This window comes from Physella acuta, unplaced genomic scaffold, assembly GCF_028476545.2.
Source record: "Physella acuta isolate Inbredline_101_S28 unplaced genomic scaffold, ASM2847654v3 ptg000478l, whole genome shotgun sequence".
NCBI classification, from domain to species: Eukaryota; Metazoa; Mollusca; class Gastropoda; family Physidae; genus Physella; species Physella acuta.
Window position 1 is genome coordinate 28,192 of NW_026731997.1, and position 21,089 is coordinate 49,280.

Consider the following 21,089-nt stretch of genomic DNA (forward strand, 5'->3'; position numbering starts at 1 on the left):
ATTTTATAATGTTTAGTTAAAAATTTAAAATATAAATTTTGATTCATTTAAATGGTTTATAAAATACTGTCATTTTTTACAGATTGTTTACTTTGTGAAGCTTAAAAATAAGGTTATTTCCCTTAAATTTACTTTAAACGAATGGGTCGCCCAAAATGTATTGCAAAATCAATTATTCCGCTAAAGTTGTTCATACAAACGTGTTTTAAAATGATCGAATTTACATTGTGTTATTATTTTTTTAAAAATCGCTTCTTTAGTTTTTTATTTTTTTATTTTTTTATTTTTTTTAATACTATTTTTAGGCGTGTCTTTTCAAACGAAATTCGAAACGACTTGATCCGGTTGTGGTGTTACAAGTTTTGCTGGAATTTTGAAGCAGATTTCTCACACTTGAACTCATCACAAAGATACCTTTTGTCGTTTTTATTCTTAAATATAGGTTTGTCCGATTGTGTGAATATAACAAGCGATCTTATCTTATAACAAATACATTTACGTACTTTTGTGCATGCGTTTGTAATACCGATGGCATTTACCGTTTCTTCTAAGTTAAACAATTATATTTGCAACCTGTTTAAAACGCCATTTTATTTTCAATTAAGCAACACTAATATTTAATTGTGTTTTAATTTTTCAATTGAATCGGCTAATGAACTTATGTCTTTGCTTCGTTTTTTTTTCATTTTATTACACTTACATCTCTAAATTAACTCCGTTACGTTTAATTTTAAATTGAGGTGAACTAAAGGCAAATGTGAAATTTAATTTATTAACCCTACAATCCGACTGAACATATTATATTTGTACCCAACAAAAACTATGAATTCTGTATTATCATTGTAAACACAATATAATTATATCTAGGTAATCTTAAAATCTGTAATCTTAAAATCTGACCTGATGTCGATAACAGAGAGAGGTACTACATCTAGACAACATGGACAGGTGTTACATTTAAACCATGGGCTAGGCTTGTACCAATGTATTAGGACTTGAATGTTTAGTTGGCTCTACCGCTAGGCCACGCTTTCTGTTTCGTTACTAAAATTAAGTGGTAAAGATCGAATGAACATGTATTGTGTCTTACACTGATTTAGTTGTTAGATTAAAAACGAATGTAATTGTAACATGGCAGATTATACAAACACTTAAAATGTGCATGTTTATGATACAGTGTCGGTTCATGAATGGCGTATATCGAAAAACAGAGTCACAAGCAGTATTTTTTGTATCAATGTGCCATTGTAAATGGTCTAACCGAGAATAGCCTTGAAGTTATCTGAGAGTCCCCTAAATAAAAGTGTATTTCATTTTACCTACACATGTTTTATATATGTTGTTGTGGGTTGCATTCAGGAGCGTGTCATTTTTTAATAGCTAACATTTTATACTAGTAATAACAATACATATTGTCTTAAAGGTGCTGGTTTAATTTGATTTAAAATGTTATACTAGTATAAACAATACATATTCTCTTAAAAGAGATGTTTTAATTACATTTAAAATGTTGTACTAGTATACGCAGTAAATATTATCTTCAAGGAGCTGGTTTAATTAAATTTAAAATGTTAAAATAGTATAAACAATAAATATTCTCTTAAAGGAGCTAATTTAATTTGATTCTAACGTATTAGATCTTAGAAACATATTGCGTATTGTAAATTAGTCTTTGCTAGTTTTTAATGTATTCAAGTGAATGTGTTTAAGAACACACAATTATTGTTACTACCAGTATCTGACTATTTAATTAACGTGTTTAAGCACACACACTTATTGTTACTACAAGAATCTGACAATTTTAGTTACATCAGTTTAGATATATACACAACTCCCTATTCTAGAAATCTTTTATAAATATAATGTGGAACATACGATAATAACAGTTAACTAAATGTTAATGCACACTTAGGTCGTTGTTATATAAATGAAAATGTATGCATGTTCCTACTTAGATGCCGCCCCATCCGCCCTCCCCTGGCTACGCCAAAGGTATTCTACACCATGTTGTTCTCTTCTAAACGGTTTTGATGGCGGGGGGGTTGCTAGATTTAGCAATAATTTATTGTAGATATTGTAGATATATTGCATTTTTTTAGTAGAAAGATTTCATTGGATTTTAAAATGGACACATGTTTGATAAGTTTGGTACGTTTGTGTTTACCTGGATCAACTGAGCACACGAAGAAGTTGACCAATCATTCAACATGTTTCATTAATGACTTAATAGGCGTACACATCATTTTCCTTAAGTTTATACAATTCTATATACACGACATTTTGTAACCACCTTATTATATGGTAATAATACGTAGAATAAAGCTATCTTAGCAGCTTTGAAGACATGTACTGTTATATTAAAAAACGTTTTAGTACAACACTCTGCTCATTTGACTAAGACATCATCAGTTGCCTATTTGAACATCAGCATGTGTGATGTGACTAGACATCATTTAATATCAGGACATGCTTCATCAATATGTGTTGTGTTGATTTGACGGGATTATCCCCTAAGGATCCAAAATTCAAAGAAAGCTGCTAATTGAGTGTTCCGACCACAAATCGAGTAAGTGATCTTACATATATCAACAACGAATACGTATTTATAACATTTTTTTAAAAATTGAAATTAATTATAATACCATTTTTTGACTAAAATTAAAATTGTATCAATATTTAAACTAAAGTTATTTTTTATGTTTTTCATTATTAACATGTATATTCAATGTTTTTAAAGCTTTGATAAAACTGTGTGTTTTTGCAAAATTTTTGTTTTCTTTAAATTCATTTTTTAAAGTTATCTCCCTTGCAATAGGCTTTTCTTTGGTTTAACCAGGGGTCTCCAAACTACGGCCCGCGGGCCGAATGCGTCCCGCGAGGTCCTCTCATCCGGCCCGCAGAGATCTTTTTGTCCACGGGAAAAACGTCTGTTGGTGATGGCTGAGTAACTTTGCCTAGAATAATCAAAGACATGCCTGGAAGAAACTGGCCTCCGAACTGAAATTCGATAGTTAATGCGGCCCTCGGACTGAAAAGTTTGGAGAACCCTGGTTTAAACTACGGTATATAGATAGACCATAATGTCTAGATTGGAATATTTTTAATATGCAAATTAGCTTTTTGGTTTGTGGTGGATACTTTTAGAGGTCCGTGATATAAAATGGTTCGTCATTGGGTGTTGATCTTTAGGTGTAGGTCCATGCGGGTTGTTTGAGGGCAAGTTTTACTGCAGTAATTGTATTTATGTACTTTAATGTTTGCTTGTTAACACGTTTTTATTAACTCAGCTTCGCGTGGATGTGTTTGTTGTTAAAATTGACATCGAAAATTAGCCCACTTCTGATTGTTCTATAGTTCTGAAATTTGGCATGCAGGTTACTTTCGCCTAACAATTTCAGATGCAATCATAAAAACTAGCAATTAGAGACCGTAATTAGCTTAATTTAATTACGCCCCAAGGACCATAAAATTGAGGACATGATTTCTAAAGATACCGACAAGACTGGAGGCTTATAGACACAGTTACTTCGGCCCCAATCGATGTGAGCGCGCTGGCCGTGATCGTATAGTGGTTAGTACTTCTCGTTGTGGCCGCGACAACCCAGGTTCGAATCCTGGTCGCTCAAGATTTTTTTAGTCCGTGTATTTATAAACACTTAGTCAATTCATACTTAATCAAGTCATTAGATAAAGTAGAAAATAAACTATATAAAAAACTTTTTTAAAAACCACGTTTTTCATGTGTAGCAACGGACTAAAAAGGAGAAAATAAAATACTTAAAAAAAACTTTTTAAAAAACCACGTTTTTCTTGTGGACTAAAAAGTAGAAAATAACTATTTACATACATTTGATGACAAAAAACGTGGGTCGGGCAGATGGGTCGGGAAATTTGATGGTGAACGTACCCACGTTTTTTGTCATCAAATGTATGTAAATAGTTATTTTCTACTTTTTAGTCCACAAGAAAAACGTGGTTTTTTAAAAAGTTTTTTTTAAGTATTTTATTTTCTATATTGCCTTTTATGTTGTTGTGTTTCTCAGAGCATACTTGGAATTGTGCGAGAGGTGCATGTTTTATCAACCTTATGTTGGTGTATTTCTTTATTGTTTAATTAAGTTCATTGCAATAATTGTATACACACATGCAGAGGAGTCTGGATTGGATTGAGGTTTGTGGAGGGGGGGGGGGGCGGGGGCGGGGAGTCAGAGGCGTACGCAGGGGGGGAGCACGGGGAGCGGCCGCTTTCTGGCCATTTTCAGCAAAGTGGCGCCTTTTTGGAAACTTTTTAAACTCAAAGTTTTAAACAATGATATTTGTTAAAAAAATATTTACAGAGGTTGATGTGTCTCAAGATACCCAAGTACAAAATGTACAAGCAACAACATCATCTAATATGCAGAATCAAGTCGTCGAGACTCAAGACAATAAGGTAATGTCTATAGACATTTTAGAAGACACCCATTTAGAAGAGGATATTGACAGTACAATGCCAGTCAAACTTAAAGCTATAATCGATATAAATCTGGAATATCCTACAGATCCTTTTTTGTTTTGTGAAACACCAGTAACACCGGATCTGGTACGTGCATTACTTGAGTTTGGTCCTTGTCAACCAGGCCTCAAAGATACTTATAAAGATTTTCCCAAAAATGTAACTGGTCGGCACTTTAGTGCCAGTTGGTACAAGAAAAAAACCCACACAAAATGTGGTCGTGAAATAATACGACACTGGCTAGTATATTCGCCCAAGGCAAATTATATGATTTGTTTTGCTTGTTGGCTTTTTAAGCACAAGTCAGACACTTGGGGCGATCCAAAATTGGGTTGTAAGAACTTTGCAAAAGGTCCCGACAAAATTAACAAACATGAAAACTCTGAAAGTCACAAGATTGCAGAGAGAGAACTTTTAATTACAATGTTCCGACTTTACAAAGACAGAACCATAATATGTGACATTTTAACATCAGAAAAGAAGGAAATAGAAAAAAAACAGAATAATACTGGAAAGTATTATAGATGCAGTTCTCTATTTGGGAAAACAGGGATTGGCGTTTAGGGGCCATCGTGAATCCCAAGGTTTAGGAGAAGCTACATTAAATGAAGGCAACTTTTTGGAACTTATTAAACTCATTTCTAAGAAAGATGATTTGCTAAAACAACATTTACTTTTCGGTGACAGAAATGCAACATACTTAAGTCCGGGTATGCAAAACGACTTAATTAAGTCTATATCAGCCCAAATTTTAAAGAAGATAGTAGGTGAAATTAAGATAGCTAGGTATTTCGCTGTAATTGTAGATTCGACTATCGACATTAGTAGAATGGATCAATTTTCTTTGTCAATCAGATATGTTACTGAACATGGAGACGCCATCGGAAGATTTATCCAATTTTGTGAGCTTCCTGAAGCTAGTGCAGAGGTTTTTTTTAAAACGCTTCTTACAGCAGTCACAGACTTAGGGCTGTCAATGACCATGTGCTATGGTCAGTCCTACGATGGAGCAAACACCATGTCTGGTGAAATATCGGGCGTACAAAAACGAGTTAGAGAAATAGCTCCACATGCACTCTTCACACACTGCTGTGCTCATAATTTAAATTTAATTCTCATAGATGCTGTTTCATCTAATATTCAAACACAGCTGTTTTTTGGAGTTCTGGAAAGCATATATACATTTTTTACCGGAAGTCTACCTCGTCTTTCTATATTGCAAGAGGAGCAACGCAACAACATAGAAGCATTTTCATTAACACTGAAACGACTTAGTGATACAAGATGGGCTTCTAGAAAGACAGCAGTAGATTCTATATTGCAGAATTTACCAGCACTAGTTCTTGCATTGCGAAGAATAGTTGACGGTGAAGTTAAAAACTCTACTTCTAAACAGATTGCCGAAGGAAAGGGAATTCTTGTTACAATAGAGACCTTTGAGTTTTTAGTTGTTTTGATGTTTTGGAAAATAATTCTACATAAGGCTTTAAACGTATCCATTTATTTACAGAAGAGTAGCATTGATATGTTAACAGCCTTTCGATTAATTCAGATTTTTGAAAATGAGATGAATAGCTGGAGAAATGAATTTGAATCAGAATTTGATCAGATTGAGAACGAAGCCACTGAGCTCGCTGAGAAATGTGATATCCGTACGGAGTATAAGCAACACAGGTTATACAAACGGAAAATATTCCATGACGAACGAGCAGAGGATACTCAGATATCTGACTCTAGGAAAAAATTCATTGTTCAAACTTATTTAGTGTCACTTGACTCTGTCATAACTAGTACAAACACAAGGTTTCAAAATTTTAAAGATGTGTCTTCCAAGTTTTGTTGCTTAGACCCAAAACATTTAGCATTAGATAACAGTTTAATACAGTTGGAGCAATTAGCAGTGACGTACTCGGATGTTGTTGACAGTGTAACCGAAATAGTGCAGGAATTCGTATCATTTAGAACATTTTACCAAGAGGTTTTTAGTGTAAGCAGTGTAAACAAGGGAGTTTCAACTGAAAAAGAACCTCTAGAAATAGCGGTGACAGTAAACAGCATTCTGAAATTCATGATAGCTAATGACTTGTGTTCCAAATATCCAAACCTGGCCACTTTGTATCGTATATTTCTGACTTTACCAATAAGCAGTGCCGGAGTAGAAAGATCCTTCAGCCGTCTTAAACTCCTGAAAACATACATCCGTTCTACTATGAACGAAGACAGGTTGTCCAGCTTAGCCCTGATTACGATTGAACGACAATTAGCTTCTGATGTTGATTTAAAAGACGTAATTGATCATTTTGCTATATTGAAACCTCGACGAAAAAGGATGTTGTAGTTCTAACAGAAGTCCTAGAGTACAGGATAAAACAAAATTGCTATCAAATATAGGCCTAACTAAATTATTGTTGTTTCTTTTTTAATTTAAAACGAATACCGTTTTGTACAACTGATTAAGCAATAAAAATATCTTTATTCACGTGTCTTATGCATTCCAATTTTTAGAAGACATAATGCTATTATAAAGTGAATTGTACGAGGACGACAAAAACAGACTACGCCCTATATTATATATATATATATATATATATATATATATATATATATATATATATATATATATATATATATATACGTATATTGGACATATTACAAATTCGGCGCCTTTTTTGCTATTTTTCGCTCCCCCTACACTGAAAACCTGGATACGCCTCTGCGGGGAGTATTTCCGCTCTTGACTAGCTTCGACTATTTACTGGCTTATTAATTTCTGGGATGAATTCTTTAGAAACATCTTGTCATATTGTTGCCTGTTCTCCACTGTAGTTTCGTTGTTTCCTTCGTTACCAATTACTTTATTAAAATATGACGTTGAAGCGACCTTGTTTTTCTGTTATGGTGTTATGTGTTGATATGCTGCTGTTGTTGTTTGTTGTTCATGTGGCTGCATCCACAGGTGCAGCTGTTGCTGATGTTTCTTGCTTTGGTGTGTTTTGCTGTAATTAATATTGTTGTAGTGTGTCTTGTTGTAGTATGTCTTGCTGTAGTGTGTCTTGTTGTAGTGTGTTTTGCTGTAGTGTGTCTTGCTGTAGTATGTCTTGCTGTAGTATTTAAAGGACATAGCTTAATCCGTTCAAATTTAAATGTTCATTAACATAGACATAACCTATCAATTCGGAATTCTGACTCTACTGGCATCTACTTTCCTATAGACTTTTGCCACTACATTGTCTGATATAACTTTATACTACCAAACGATCTACTAAACTGTAACCTTATAACTAATCCATAATCTTGGATCTAATTTAATCAATTGTTAATCTTTGTTTAACTTTGCGTCATTACACTCATATTCATTATATATCTTCCTTCATGAAGCTGAAATAAAAAAAAAATGTTCAGCGTCTACTAAAATAAATAGTGTTACATGAAATAAATGTATATATATATATATATATATATATATATATATATATATATATATATATATATATATATATATATATATATATATATATATATATATATATATATATATACTAGCGTACCTGACCCCCGCGCATTGCGGCGGGGATAGAAGAAAGTTTGACGAAATATATTAGGATTTTAACAACGCGTTATCAATTATAATTATGTTCTTAGACGCGTGACCTTCTTTTCTAAAAATGAGTTATTTAAATGTAAACAATGCTTGCGCTTGGATCATAAATATCAGGACACGGGTTTACCTCCAGTACCGCATGAAACCTTCAGATGTATAGGGGCGCTCTCAGGGCCCCCCCAGAGTTTCTTTCAGGCATCTCTTCGGGGGGGCGAAGCCCCCCCCCCCCCGAAAATTTTTTACCGCCCCCCGAACGAAATGAAATGTATATAATTTATATATAAAATATATACTTTTAACAGTGTCCGCCCCCCCGAAGAAATTTTACCGCCCCCCCCCCCCCGAAGATTTCAAGTGCCCCCCCCCCCCCCCCGAAGAAAAAAGTCTGGAAGAAACACTGGGGCCCCCACCCCCGATTACACTACCGCATAGGCGCGGCGTACGACCCCTGGGTCCTTAAAACTAACAGGCGTCATTTTAAAAAAAAATTATTGACGAGTTTTAAATATCAGTGTGACTGATGCAATATGCTAGCGTTACTAATGGTCTATTATTAGATGCTCGATCTCAATTTCTGACTGGATTGTCAAATAAGAGATGCTTATTGCATCATTCGCAAAGTGACGAAACTCTACAGTAGGCTCCTCATATTTAAAAAGTTATTTTTTTTTTCATCTTTCGCAAGGTGACGAAACTGTACAGAAGGATTTCCTCGCGTTACAAAGTTATTTTTAGAAGCCTGTTGTTGTTTTACCACTGAATATAGCAGTACCCCTTACTCGCCATGCAGGACGCTCGATTAACGTATGCCAAGTGCCAACATCGTCGCTCTAAAACTCTGGGCCCAAACCGTGTGTTGACGAAAGTTTTACCATATATTGCGCCGCCCATAAGAAACTTTCGTTTTCTTTTTCGCAGAAATATTCTCGGGAGTATTCTCATCTACTCCCTAAAGTTTCATGGCACTCGGATGAACCGCAGAACCCTACCATTGAGTGATCTAATCATCTCCCCAAACTTTCATGGTACACGGATGGACGGTGTGAAACCGAAATTTTATAAACCGTATATAGAGAAAAATCGCAGCCTCCCGTGGCGCCACCCTTGCGAAAATAAAAAAAAGGTTTTTTTTTTACAGAACCCTTTAATGAATTGTTCTAATCAATTCCCCCAAAGTCTCATGGCTATCGGATAACGGTGTCACACCAAAATCGACTTTTATTTTTATACACCGTATATAGAGAAAAATGATTTGTTACAGTACCCTTCCCTAGAGTGTTATAATGAAATCCCCAAAGTTTCATGCCTATCGGATAAACGATGTCACTGCAATTCACTTTTATTATTTTTATATACCGTAAATGGAGAAAAATCGGACCCTCCCGTGGCGCCGCCCTTGCGAAATTAAAAATTATTTTTTTACAGAACCCTTCCCTAGATTGGTATAATGAACTCCCCAAAGTCTCATGGCTATTGGATGAACGATGCCAAACCAAAATCGACTTTTAGTTTTATATACCGTAAATAGAAAAAAAAACAAATCGCGCCCTATCGGGGCGCCACCCCTGCGAATTTGAAATTTCGTTTTTCGCAGAAACCTCCTCAGGAATATTTTCAACAACTTCCTAAAGTTTCATGGCGATCGTGTGAACAGTGTCACTGCAATTCACTTTTATTATTTTTATATACGGTATATAGAGATTAACAAATCGCGCCCTACCGGGGCGCCACCCCTGCGAATTTGAATTTTTTTTTCGCAGAAACCTCCCCAGGAATATTCTCAACAACTTCCCAAAGCCCGAAGTGCGGCCAAAGCGCGGATTGGCCGGCCAATCCGCGCATTGGCCGGCTCTCTTGGCCAAAGCCCGAAAAACTTAGCACTAAGATCGTATTTTGTACATTGGCCGGCCAATGCGAGCACTGGCCGGGATGTCCTGGCCAATGTAGTATCTAGACGAAGTTGTGATGTCCATGTTATATGGTACGTGTTTCATCCAATGGCTTATAATGTAAGCCCTGGCTAGTAGGTTGTGTACTTGACCTTGATCGTGTGTGAGCAGTGGAAATGTTGTGTAACTGGTTTTGGACGGGCTGTTCTCTAATTTTGGTGAGTGTTTGGTGGATATAGCATTAACTGACGTAAATTCACGAGCAGGTGGGTGTAGGCTAAACTTATATAGGTCGATCTGATGTAGCAACCGTTTTATCTTATATATGGCCTAGATGTCCACATACTGTCATTATGAAATGATCTACGAGTACGATAGATAACTTTCGGGCTAGGCCAGGGGTCGGCAACCTGCGGCTAGCGAGCCGCATGCGGCTCTTTTGATGTCAAAGTGCAGCTCTCGGGTTCAATGCTCAAATATTAATCATTAAATTATTTCAATTTCTATACTCTTTAAAAAAAATAGTATACTGCAGAAAATACTTTAAACAGGATAAAAACACTCAACACAGAACAGTGAGAATAGGTGGAGTTGAGAGTATACGGTTTACGGACAGCTGATTGTCGCTTGGTATGGGGAATGTCAGACGGCAAGCCTTTTACAACACTCTGTAATGAAAGATATAATAATAAATTTAAACAATAAAACCTCCCTATTCCAAAGTACTTCCTATTAAATATTGTTGACATTGACACACTTCATTCAATTGTGTATGTAATATCTGGCGTTATTGTTTTGAGGTAAATATTTTCATAGTTATGATGTACTGCATATTCTGTTTGTTTCACGCTGTTATGATAAGTATTATATTATAAACTATATGTGTTCAGCTTTTTAAATGTATTGTCTGTTTTGAATATTCATCATGTCAAATTATTTTACACGTGGAAGTTTCTGAAAATACCCTTGTTGGACCGCTGGACAATCATTCATATTCTTGTACCTTCGAACGTCCATAGGTACAAGAACATTTTATTTCTTTCGTATACTTATTTATTTTGTTACAGTGACATTCAGTGAACATTGTATAGAAAGACAAAAAATACTTCTAAGGATGATTTAAATTTTTAAAAAAGCGATTCTGCCTGGAGGTACAATACTTTTCTATACGCTTTAGCATTTAATAAAAGTTTTTTTTAGCAATATACAAAATCAACTATTTACTTAATGATTTATTAACGCCGTTTTAGATGCACAATAACATTTTAAAACTCTTTATTTCAACCCCGTCACCAGTATGGCATCTGATAGAAAGAAGAGACGAATTGAAGAAGAAAATAGAGAATTTAATCAGGATTGGACCGTGTCGTTTGCGTTCATATGCAACACAGATGGTCTGCCGTCTTGTCTCATTTGCCAAGAAAAACTTGCGCACAATAAAAAGTCAAATTTGGAGAGACACTTCACTACAAAACATGCCCGATTCGCTGTTCAATATCCAACCGGTGAGGCACGGAAAAAAGCTGTCAAAGAGCTTCTTCAAAAACAAAAACAACAGTCCAGTTCTATGCTCAACTACTGGACGCAATCTTCAAGTAATGCCAATCTGGCAAGCTTCGCGATATCATTACAAATTGCAAAAAAGAGGGAAACCATTCACAGATGGTGATTACGTCAAAGATTGTTTCATACTTGGAGCTGAAGAACTGTTTCGTGATTTCAAAAAGAAAACCGAAATCATGAAGAAAATCAAAGATGTGCCTTTGTCTGCTAAAACAGTACAAGATAGAACTTCTAAAATGTCTTCAAATATAACACACATGCAAGTGGAAAACATTCAGTCGGCTTCTGCTATATCACTTGCTATAGATGAGTCTTGCGACATAAGAGACACGGCACAAGTTACCCTATTCGCCAGGTATATTTCGTCCCAAGGTCCTAAAGAAGAACTGCTAGGTTTGCTGCCGCTCTCAGGGCAAACTCGTGGAGAAGACATAGCAGATGCTGTGCAAAACTGCCTGGAGGACTATGACATCGATATAAATAAAATAGTTTCCATAGCAACAGATGGAGCCAGAAGTATGACCGGAATACATAAAGGTGTTACAACAATTCTTCGGCAGAAAATAAACCGCGAAATTTTAACGTTTCACTGCAAGTTCATCAAGAGGCGCTTTGTGCCCGAACATTTCCGACAGAAATGGTTGAGGTCATGGACTTGGTTATTAAGATCAGTAACAGCATTTTGGCTAAAGCTCTCTACCATCGCAAGTTTAAGGAGTTTCTTGAAGAATTAGAAAGCCAGTATTCTGACCTACTTATGTACAATAAAGTGAGTTGGCTTTCCAAGGGTAACGTATTGAAACGTTTTGCTTCTTGTTTGAGTGAAATAGAAACATTCTTGAATGAAAAAGGCATTGTCCATCCATAATTAAAAGAAGACACATGGCTGCAAATATTTTACTTCATGGTGGATATCACAAAGAAACTAAACGAGTTAAATGTAAAACTCCAAGGGAAGGGAAACCCCGCATATGCTTTGCTTGAAGAAGTGCTTTGTTTCGAAAACAAATTAGTTGTCTTTGTCGAAGATATGGAGAGCGGCAAATTACTTTATTTCGAAAATCTTAAGCAATATCGTGATGAAAATAATGCAACTATTGACACCAAATACTTCAGCGTTACCATAAGCAAAATTAAGGATGGATTCGCTGAAAGATTTGAGCAATTCAAAACGAGCCCAAGTACACTGGCTTTCATTGTATATCCTTTCAACACAAATACAAATGAGATCAACATTGAACCATTTAAAATTGATGCTGGTTTGCCTCAAATGCAACTCCTAGATTTGAGAACCAAACATTTGTGGAGTGATAAGTTTACAGAACTCAAGAGCAAGTTGGAAGAGTTGGAGGTCCAGAAAAGCATGCATGTTAAGCTGCACAAGTGGACATCTCTTAAAGAAATGCCGCGAGTTGAGACACTGATATTTGAAGCATGGAATAGACTGCCAGAATTTTTCAGTGAGGTAAAGAAGTTGGCATTTGGAGTGCTGACGATCTTCGGGTCCACATATTCGTGCGAGCAAGCGTTCTCTTGCATGAATATAATCAAAATAAAAGTAAGAAGCCAACTTACAAATACAAATCGGGAGGCGTGCTTGAAACTGAAAACAACAAGTTATGAGCCAGATTTAACCAAACTTTCAAAAGTCATGCAAGGCCAATGCTCCCATTGATGTAAGTATTGTAAAATATTATTCTAAAATTACAGTTACATTCTTTAATTACTAATTATTTTATTCTATCACAGCTAGCTAATATACTTTGCTTTGTATGTACTTATAAGAATAAAGATTGTTTCGCATTTAAAGCTATTTCTTTATTTTAAATAAAAAATCAAATGCATATACCTAACATTAATTAATCAAATACCATAACATTGTAATAAAAAGTATGGCGGCTCTTTAAAACCAGGAAAATTTGGAAAATGTTGACTTTTGGCTCTTCAGTCCCAAAAGGTTGCCGACCCCTGGGCTAGGCTGTTTATAGTTGGCGAATGATGAATGTTATGAATGAGTTTGATATGCTATTATGAATATGATGTAGGGGATTAAAATCAATAAGATACTGTGTAGAGTAGCGTCCGTTTTATTTACCGTTATTAACCTTAAAGCTATTGTCTACCTTTGTTTTATAATGTGTATGAAACGTTATAAATTAGCATTTAGCATAGTAACTATTAGGAGGGAAGTGTCATACATCGCAGAACCTAGAGAATAAATGAACAAGGAATTTATATAAGGACTTCGTGCTGATTATTTCCAACATCGACCATATCCTAAAACTCGATTCGCAACAATGACGTAACAATATTACACGCTGGTGAAGTTTGACGACGGGTGTTCCTTAACCCTTTGTCTGTTTGTCGACCTTGTTAGCGGTATGTGCTGTTTGATTCTACATCAATTTGCATAATTCAATGTAGTAACGTAACACCCGCTAGTTGGGGAAAGAAAAAAAAAAAAAAAAAAAATATATATATATATATATATATATATATATATATATATATATATATATATATATAAACCTTTTTAATACAGTACTTTAACTTCTGCCCATAAATACATGTTTTGAACATAATAAATATAATATTTATATTAATTTTTGTCAATAAAGAATACCAAGGAAAATATATATATATATATATATATATATATATATATATATATATATATAAACCTTTTTAATACAGTACTTTAACTTCTGCCCATAAATACATGTTTTGAACATAATAAATATAATATTTATATTAATTTTTGTCAATAAAGAATACCAAGGACTCTTTATGTTTCATAGATCTTTAATTAGGATTGTATTTGACAAATACCTTTTGCCTGTGTGCATAAGGTCAAGAATAAAATGTATTTAGCAGTGTTACTGCATTGATGATGCGTATTCAAACACAGTATCACTTACATGTTTGTGCTAAAATTTCCAGCTACAGAAAAAGAAAAAAAAAACTAAATGTACACCACTCAATGACGAACCAATTTACGTCACAGGCCGCTACAAGTATGCGCCACAAACCAAGTAAGTTATTTCCATATAAAAATATGTTAAAATAGACAAAATGACATATTAATTCACCTTGATATTGACACAATTAAACATAAAAATAAACATATAAGGGAGATAATTTTAAAATAAACTAAACCAATCAAGCAAACACTATGTAATAAGAAATTCATTATAATTAATACCATATGTTTATAAGTTAAATAAAAAAAAATTAAAAGTAGTTTTAAATTTACTTCAACAGTATGTTTCTTAAAAACTGTTTTAAATGTTACTTACATTTAGTTAATTTACACCATATTATTATCTTCTGTTATTTGGTATAAGTTAGATCACCTAGTCTAGACGTTAGCTTCAAAGTATCTTTTAAGTAAATTTTGGATCTCCATGCGGGGACAAGACAAAACAGCATAGGTATTACACCTCCAACCCCCCCCCCCCTCCCCATATTACAGAACAGACTACACTAACCAGACTAGGAGATGACTGAGTCGATACTGTATGACAAATGAAGGACGTAACACAGTGGACGTGACACATTTAAACATCAGGCCAGCCAAATTGTCGAAAGGTGGACGACAACGACCGACATGTACTAACAAACTACAGAGGACATGAACTTAGGAACCATGTGGCGACATACTAGAAGACTGGTCAAAGGGAAACAAAAGCTAAAATTCACACATTATACACTAGTTATATCCCTTGATTTCCTCGGCAGTAAAAACAACGGATTAAACACAATAGCTCGCCAAGCCCAACATTTCAAGCAAAACTCATCCCACACTATCGCCTCCTGATAAATCTAATGTTCATTCTTATCTAAGCCTATAATGACAAGTATATACTTTACATGCCTCCATCTCACCCTATATTAATCTTTATTGAATTTTCTCTTCTCTAAATAAGCTCACATATATTTTTAAATGCTTTAATTGTTGTAATCCTTATGTCACCGGGTAATAACTACCTGGTGGTATTTTGAACTTTGTTTTATTATGTTTTATTATTACCTCAGCCTTCCAACACATAAATGATATTGCCTTGCAATTTAAAGTTGTAAAATAATTACTTCTTGTTTTATTCTGTTTTATAATCATGACACTACGTAAAAAGTATGGTACACAATTACCTCATATTTCTTTTGTATTTTATATTCACTTTTGTTATGATAATACATACAATTTGTTTTCTTCCGGGCCTTGTATCTAGGCAGATGGTTATGTTAATAATTTCTCGTATATACGAAGTATTTAGAAAGTCTTGTAATCGTTTAACAACTCCCTGAGTCGGAAAAAACATAGTTTTGCAATCTTGTTTGTATGTCTCTGTGTGTGTGTGTGTGAACACGATAACCTGAGTACCGTTACAGCAAGGTTGATGAAATTTTATATATAAGTATTATATCAAAATCGTAGATCCGTATCAACTTTTGAACGATTTCATATAGATAAATTAAATTTCACTTGTAAGTGAAAGATCTAATTCTCTGCCTTCTATCAAATTTTGAGTAATTTCTGTTGAAAACGACTGTATTTATAAAGTACTAATAATATTCCGCACTATCATGCACATTTTATTTGGCGTTCACTTGGTGTGCAATTATATTTTTTTTTCATACGAGATTTTATTCTATTATAAAAAGTTTAAGTAATTAAAAATGAATTAAAAATCATGTCTATATCCCGAGTTGCCATCCCCTGGTGTTCCATATAAAAATATTCGAGAAAGTTTAGGGGAGATCACTCCCGGTTTATTTTACTAGGCAAGTTGATGTTACTGAAGGCCTATATAACCATAAAGATGGCGGAAAGAAGGGCAAGAGTGAGGAGACTGTTGAAAAAATAAAAGGCAATGCTGAACATTGAACAAGAGCAACAATACATTGCAAAGCGGTTCAATGAAGTTACGAGGACTTCCGGAATAAAATGTGTTATTACGTGTGTCATTGGTAGGTACATTATATTGACCAAGAGAGTTTAGCATTACTTATTGTAAAGAGAGTAAACAAAACAGAGGTGTAGCGACCCATTTTAACAACCCACCCCTCCCCCCCGCCCCCTTATTTGTCTAGTAATTCATATTGGTTTTGAAAAATAAAACATATCTACTAATGTAGTAATGTTGTACAGTAGCTAACACACGCTGTTGCGGAAAAGAAATATATGTGAGTTGTAGTGTAAAAGATAGGCAAGCGTTCAAATCACTTACTTGACTTATTATCTATTTATTTATTTATTTATTCAATTACTGTAACAATAGTAGGCACGGAGGCCTTTTTGCCACATTGGCCGTTTTAAAATAAACAAATAAAAACAACAATTCAATAGCATCATTAAAAAAAGCAATTGCATAGTAACGACATAGCATTAACATAGCACTAAAAATGTGGAATAAAGAAATAATATTACATAGTTATAATACAAGATGAGATAAAATAAGAATATAAAAGATGAATCAGAAATGTTTCAAAGAGTCAGTTAGAGAGGTCAATACATAATTGTTGTTTTAGTTTAGATTTGAATATATTTTCAGATCTAGATAGTTTTATTTTATTAGGAAGATTGCTCCACAAATTAGAACCAGAGTAGTCGAAGCTATTTTGTGTTTAAACAAAATAGGTCTGATAAGTAAGAGGGGGCTGTTGCGTGGAATATTTAATATAAAAAAATTGCTTTAGTATTTATAATATTTTTATTTAATAGATGTATATTAGTAGTGATAGTAGAGGACGCTGCTTAGTTATAAAGCTGCCGCTCCACACTACATAAGCATAATCCAACCTATCGTCCCCTCAGTATTATCTTGTTCTAACTACAAATTTTGATTTTTTCGAAAAACTCGAACCTATGATGTAGAAAAGGACTATGTTCTATCTCCACTTATCTACCTGACTCTATGTCATCTGCTTTTTACCAAACTTTTCAATTTGACATTGTTCTAACTACAAGTTGATGCATTTGGCCAATATAATCTTGTTCTATGTCAATTTCACAATATGATTATGTTCTAACACTTCACTAACAGTATATAATTAACGCATAAATTTTCCTTGGATACGCTAGTATTATAGTGTTCTATGTCCGATTCTGCCAATGAAATTAGCTGTCTAAGTCATGTGACGTGTGCGTCGTTGATCAAAATGGCGGCTTGTGAACATCTTTTAGTCGATTTCGGTTGTCATGCAAAAAAACCGACTGAATTACCAGATCCTGAATCGTAAGTATATTTATCTTGTATATGTTGTCTTAACTGTGTTATTTTACACATATTTAGTTCAAAGTTTGTTTGTTAAAATATCTTAATTGATAATAGGCCTAATGTTGTTAATGTATACCGTAGTATACGCCTATACTAATTGTATTGTTTAGTGTAGTATAGTATATGTAGGTTTACTTTGTATTTATATTATCAAAATCATAATGAGGAGGTGTTCCAATATATGGATGATGAAAACAATGTCTTTGTTACAGATCAAAATGTGAAGTAATTCATTGTTGGTAACTTATTAGTCTTAAAACCATGAATATAAGTTTATTCCTGGTTTTCAGTTTAGTATTAATGTAGCACGGGGGGGGGGATAAGTCCTTCTGTTTTTGCACTTTGTACTGATGTAGTCTATCTTTATTTTTATCTTTATTTCAAGTGCGAAAGAGAACAATAAAAACAACAGAGACCTGGTAATGCAGTGTCAATGATATGGGTATTGGCGCTGCCTGTATTCAAGTTGCGCAGCATCATTATGAGAAAAGTGCAAGCTATCCGTATAATTTCTAATGCACTGTGTTCGATGAGAGTTTTAATACTATTTTAAGTGTTTTTTCTTTACAGTATAATATTTTAAAGAGTTTTAAAATAAAATAAAAATATTATTATTTGAGCAGGGAACTCGAGAGCTACATCTTGACATTTAAAGAGCCGTAACTTGCTAACCCCTGCTGTAGAGATAATGTATTTTTATTTATTTAAGTTTGTTCCCGAATAGGAATCTAAAATCAACACATTTTTCAGAACATGTGAACGCTATAAAATGTTAGTGATCTTAATTATTGAAAACAATTATGCCTAATTTTACTGTGTATGTATTTATGTTGACATCTAAAGAGCCGCAAGTTGCCGACCCCTGATTTAGCGATAATATATTTTTATTTAAGTTTGTTCCCGAATGGAAATCGAAAATTAGAATAGAAGCACGACAGTTTTAACGCTTTAAAATGTTAGTGATCTTAATTATTGCAAACGATTATGCGTAATTTTACTGTCTATATTTATATTATACAGCAGTATTTAAATTTTTTAAAGAAAAAAAAAAAAACGTATATGTTTAAACTGTATTTTGTTTTATTTTAAATAATTTATTATTTTTTAATCAATTTTGCTAATAAAAATGTTTTTGCTTTTATTATAGATTTCTTTCAATTATATTTCTTAATTATTTCCCTTACTAAAATGCGGATTGAATGCAAATTTAATTTTATGTTCCGCTATTTGTAATTTAATGAATTTTCCTTTTATTAACCCTGCCATCCAACTGAACATATTATATTTGTATCCAACATAAACTTATAATTCTGAATTAGCATTGTAAAACAAAATATAATTATATCTAGGTAAACTTAAAACCTGACCTGATGTCGATAACCTGGGGAGCTTTTACATCTAGACCTGACCAATATGTCATGGGCATGTTTTACATTTAAATCATATGCTACGTTTGTATCAGTATATTGTTTGTAGTGTATCTTACAATTTTTACATCAACATTATAGCACAATAACGCACAATAATAATTGGTATTTTAATATGTAATCTTTACATATATTAAAGAATCCAAACCTAACTACCAAGAACATTAAGCCCTTATCAAATTGTGCTAGGAGAAAGTTGCATAAAATGACTTGTTAAACACAGGATTCCATACAGTAATATACATTCAGATGGCTTTTATTCACTATCTTTCACAGTCCATTTCGGCTTAAACAATGTTAATTACATATGCATTACCTATCTCACTTTCTTTATGAAGCTGATACGTTATATTTTTTTTTCAGCGTCCAATGTTAATACTGGTACATCAACAACTGTCTTACTACTGTATCTGAACAACAACTTATAGAAATCAATGCATCCCAATTTACAATAATGTTATATAATACGTGTTATCCAATATTTTCTAAAGCATGTCCAGGTTATATAATATTGTGTAATTCAGTGGTTTTTATACATGTCCATGCTCTATGCTAGGTGTTTAATCAAACGGTTTATTTTGAATGCCCTTGTTGTATGATACGTGTGTAATACAATGGTTTCTTATATATGTCCATGTTATATTACACGTGTGTAAACCAGTGGTGTGGTTTCTAACGTAAATCCTGGCTAGTAGGTTGTGTAACAATGTTTCACATGGGGGAAGTTAGACGACGGGTGTTTCTAAACCCTGTGTATCTATGCTGACGAAGGTAGCGGTTTCTGCTGTTTTATTCTAAAATCCATTGCAGAGTTAAAGGTAATAACGTGATAACTGGTAAACATGGGTTGCCATATTTAGAATGGACGATTAAACTTGGTTGTACTTATGTTTCAAGTTTCTTTTCAACGAATTGTGAAACCACCTGATCCGGTTCTTCGTATCACAAGTTGTGCTGTTATTTGGAAATAAAGCACCTTTGCTCGTATCTTAAAGACGAATTTCGTCGTGATTTCGGTTTGTAGTGTCACCATTGCAATTCTATTGCATATAGACTTGTCCTCAAAATGGGGAGTCAAAAATTAATTCTTGTTGTGTCGCGTTAGGTTTTATATTACACAGAGCTTACCGCCTGAACCCCTTGCTTGAGTGGGGAGGCGGTGATAGATGAACAATTAAACACAAAAATAAAAATAAAATAAAAAATGTTGATGTAAAAAGTTTAAGATACATTACAAACAATATACTGATACAAGCCTAACGCATGATTTAAATGTAACGCGTGCCCATGTTGTCGACATTTAGTCAGGTCTATATGTAGTAGCTCCACATGTTATCGACATCAGGTCAGATTTTAAGATTAACCAGATATAATTATATTGTGTTTACAATGCTAATTCAGAATTATAAGTTTTTGTTGGATACAAATATAAAATGTTCTGTCGGATGGGAGGGTTAACAAAAGAAACGTTAATTAAATTACACATAGCTGAACATTAAATTTATTTCGCAACAACATTGAGGTTTTTCGCTTTAAATTCGTCTCTATGTAAAAATAAACGTAAGGGAAATAATAAGGAAATGTAATGGGAAAACACAACAATAAAAACAAAGGTATATTTTTCCCACGTTTTCTTTAACTTGCTTTCTCTGTGTCTGTGTTTCTGTGTTTGTCTTTCCAATCCAATCTTGCAATCGAAATTTCTGGCACTTCCCAGTTAGCTAGCGCGCTGAAATTTTCAGGGAAGCTTTCTTTTGGATGACCATAGAATATGCAATTGTTATTATTACTAAATTGATCAATGGAAACATTTTATTGAGCATTTTAGACCGCTAT

The 21,089-nt window shown here is 33.9% G+C and overlaps 1 protein-coding gene across 1 annotated transcript; it reads left to right on the forward strand.

Moving 5' to 3' along the window:
* The first annotated feature begins 4,435 nt into the window (after positions 1 to 4,435).
* Positions 4,436 to 6,833, forward strand: LOC131944046 (zinc finger MYM-type protein 1-like). Its single transcript, XM_059304504.1, has 3 exons — positions 4,436 to 4,654; positions 4,793 to 5,010; positions 5,351 to 6,833. Exons 1-3 carry the CDS (start codon positions 4,436 to 4,438, stop codon positions 6,831 to 6,833), a joined length of 1,920 nt encoding a protein of 639 aa, XP_059160487.1.
* The last annotated feature ends 14,256 nt before the right edge of the window (positions 6,834 to 21,089 follow it).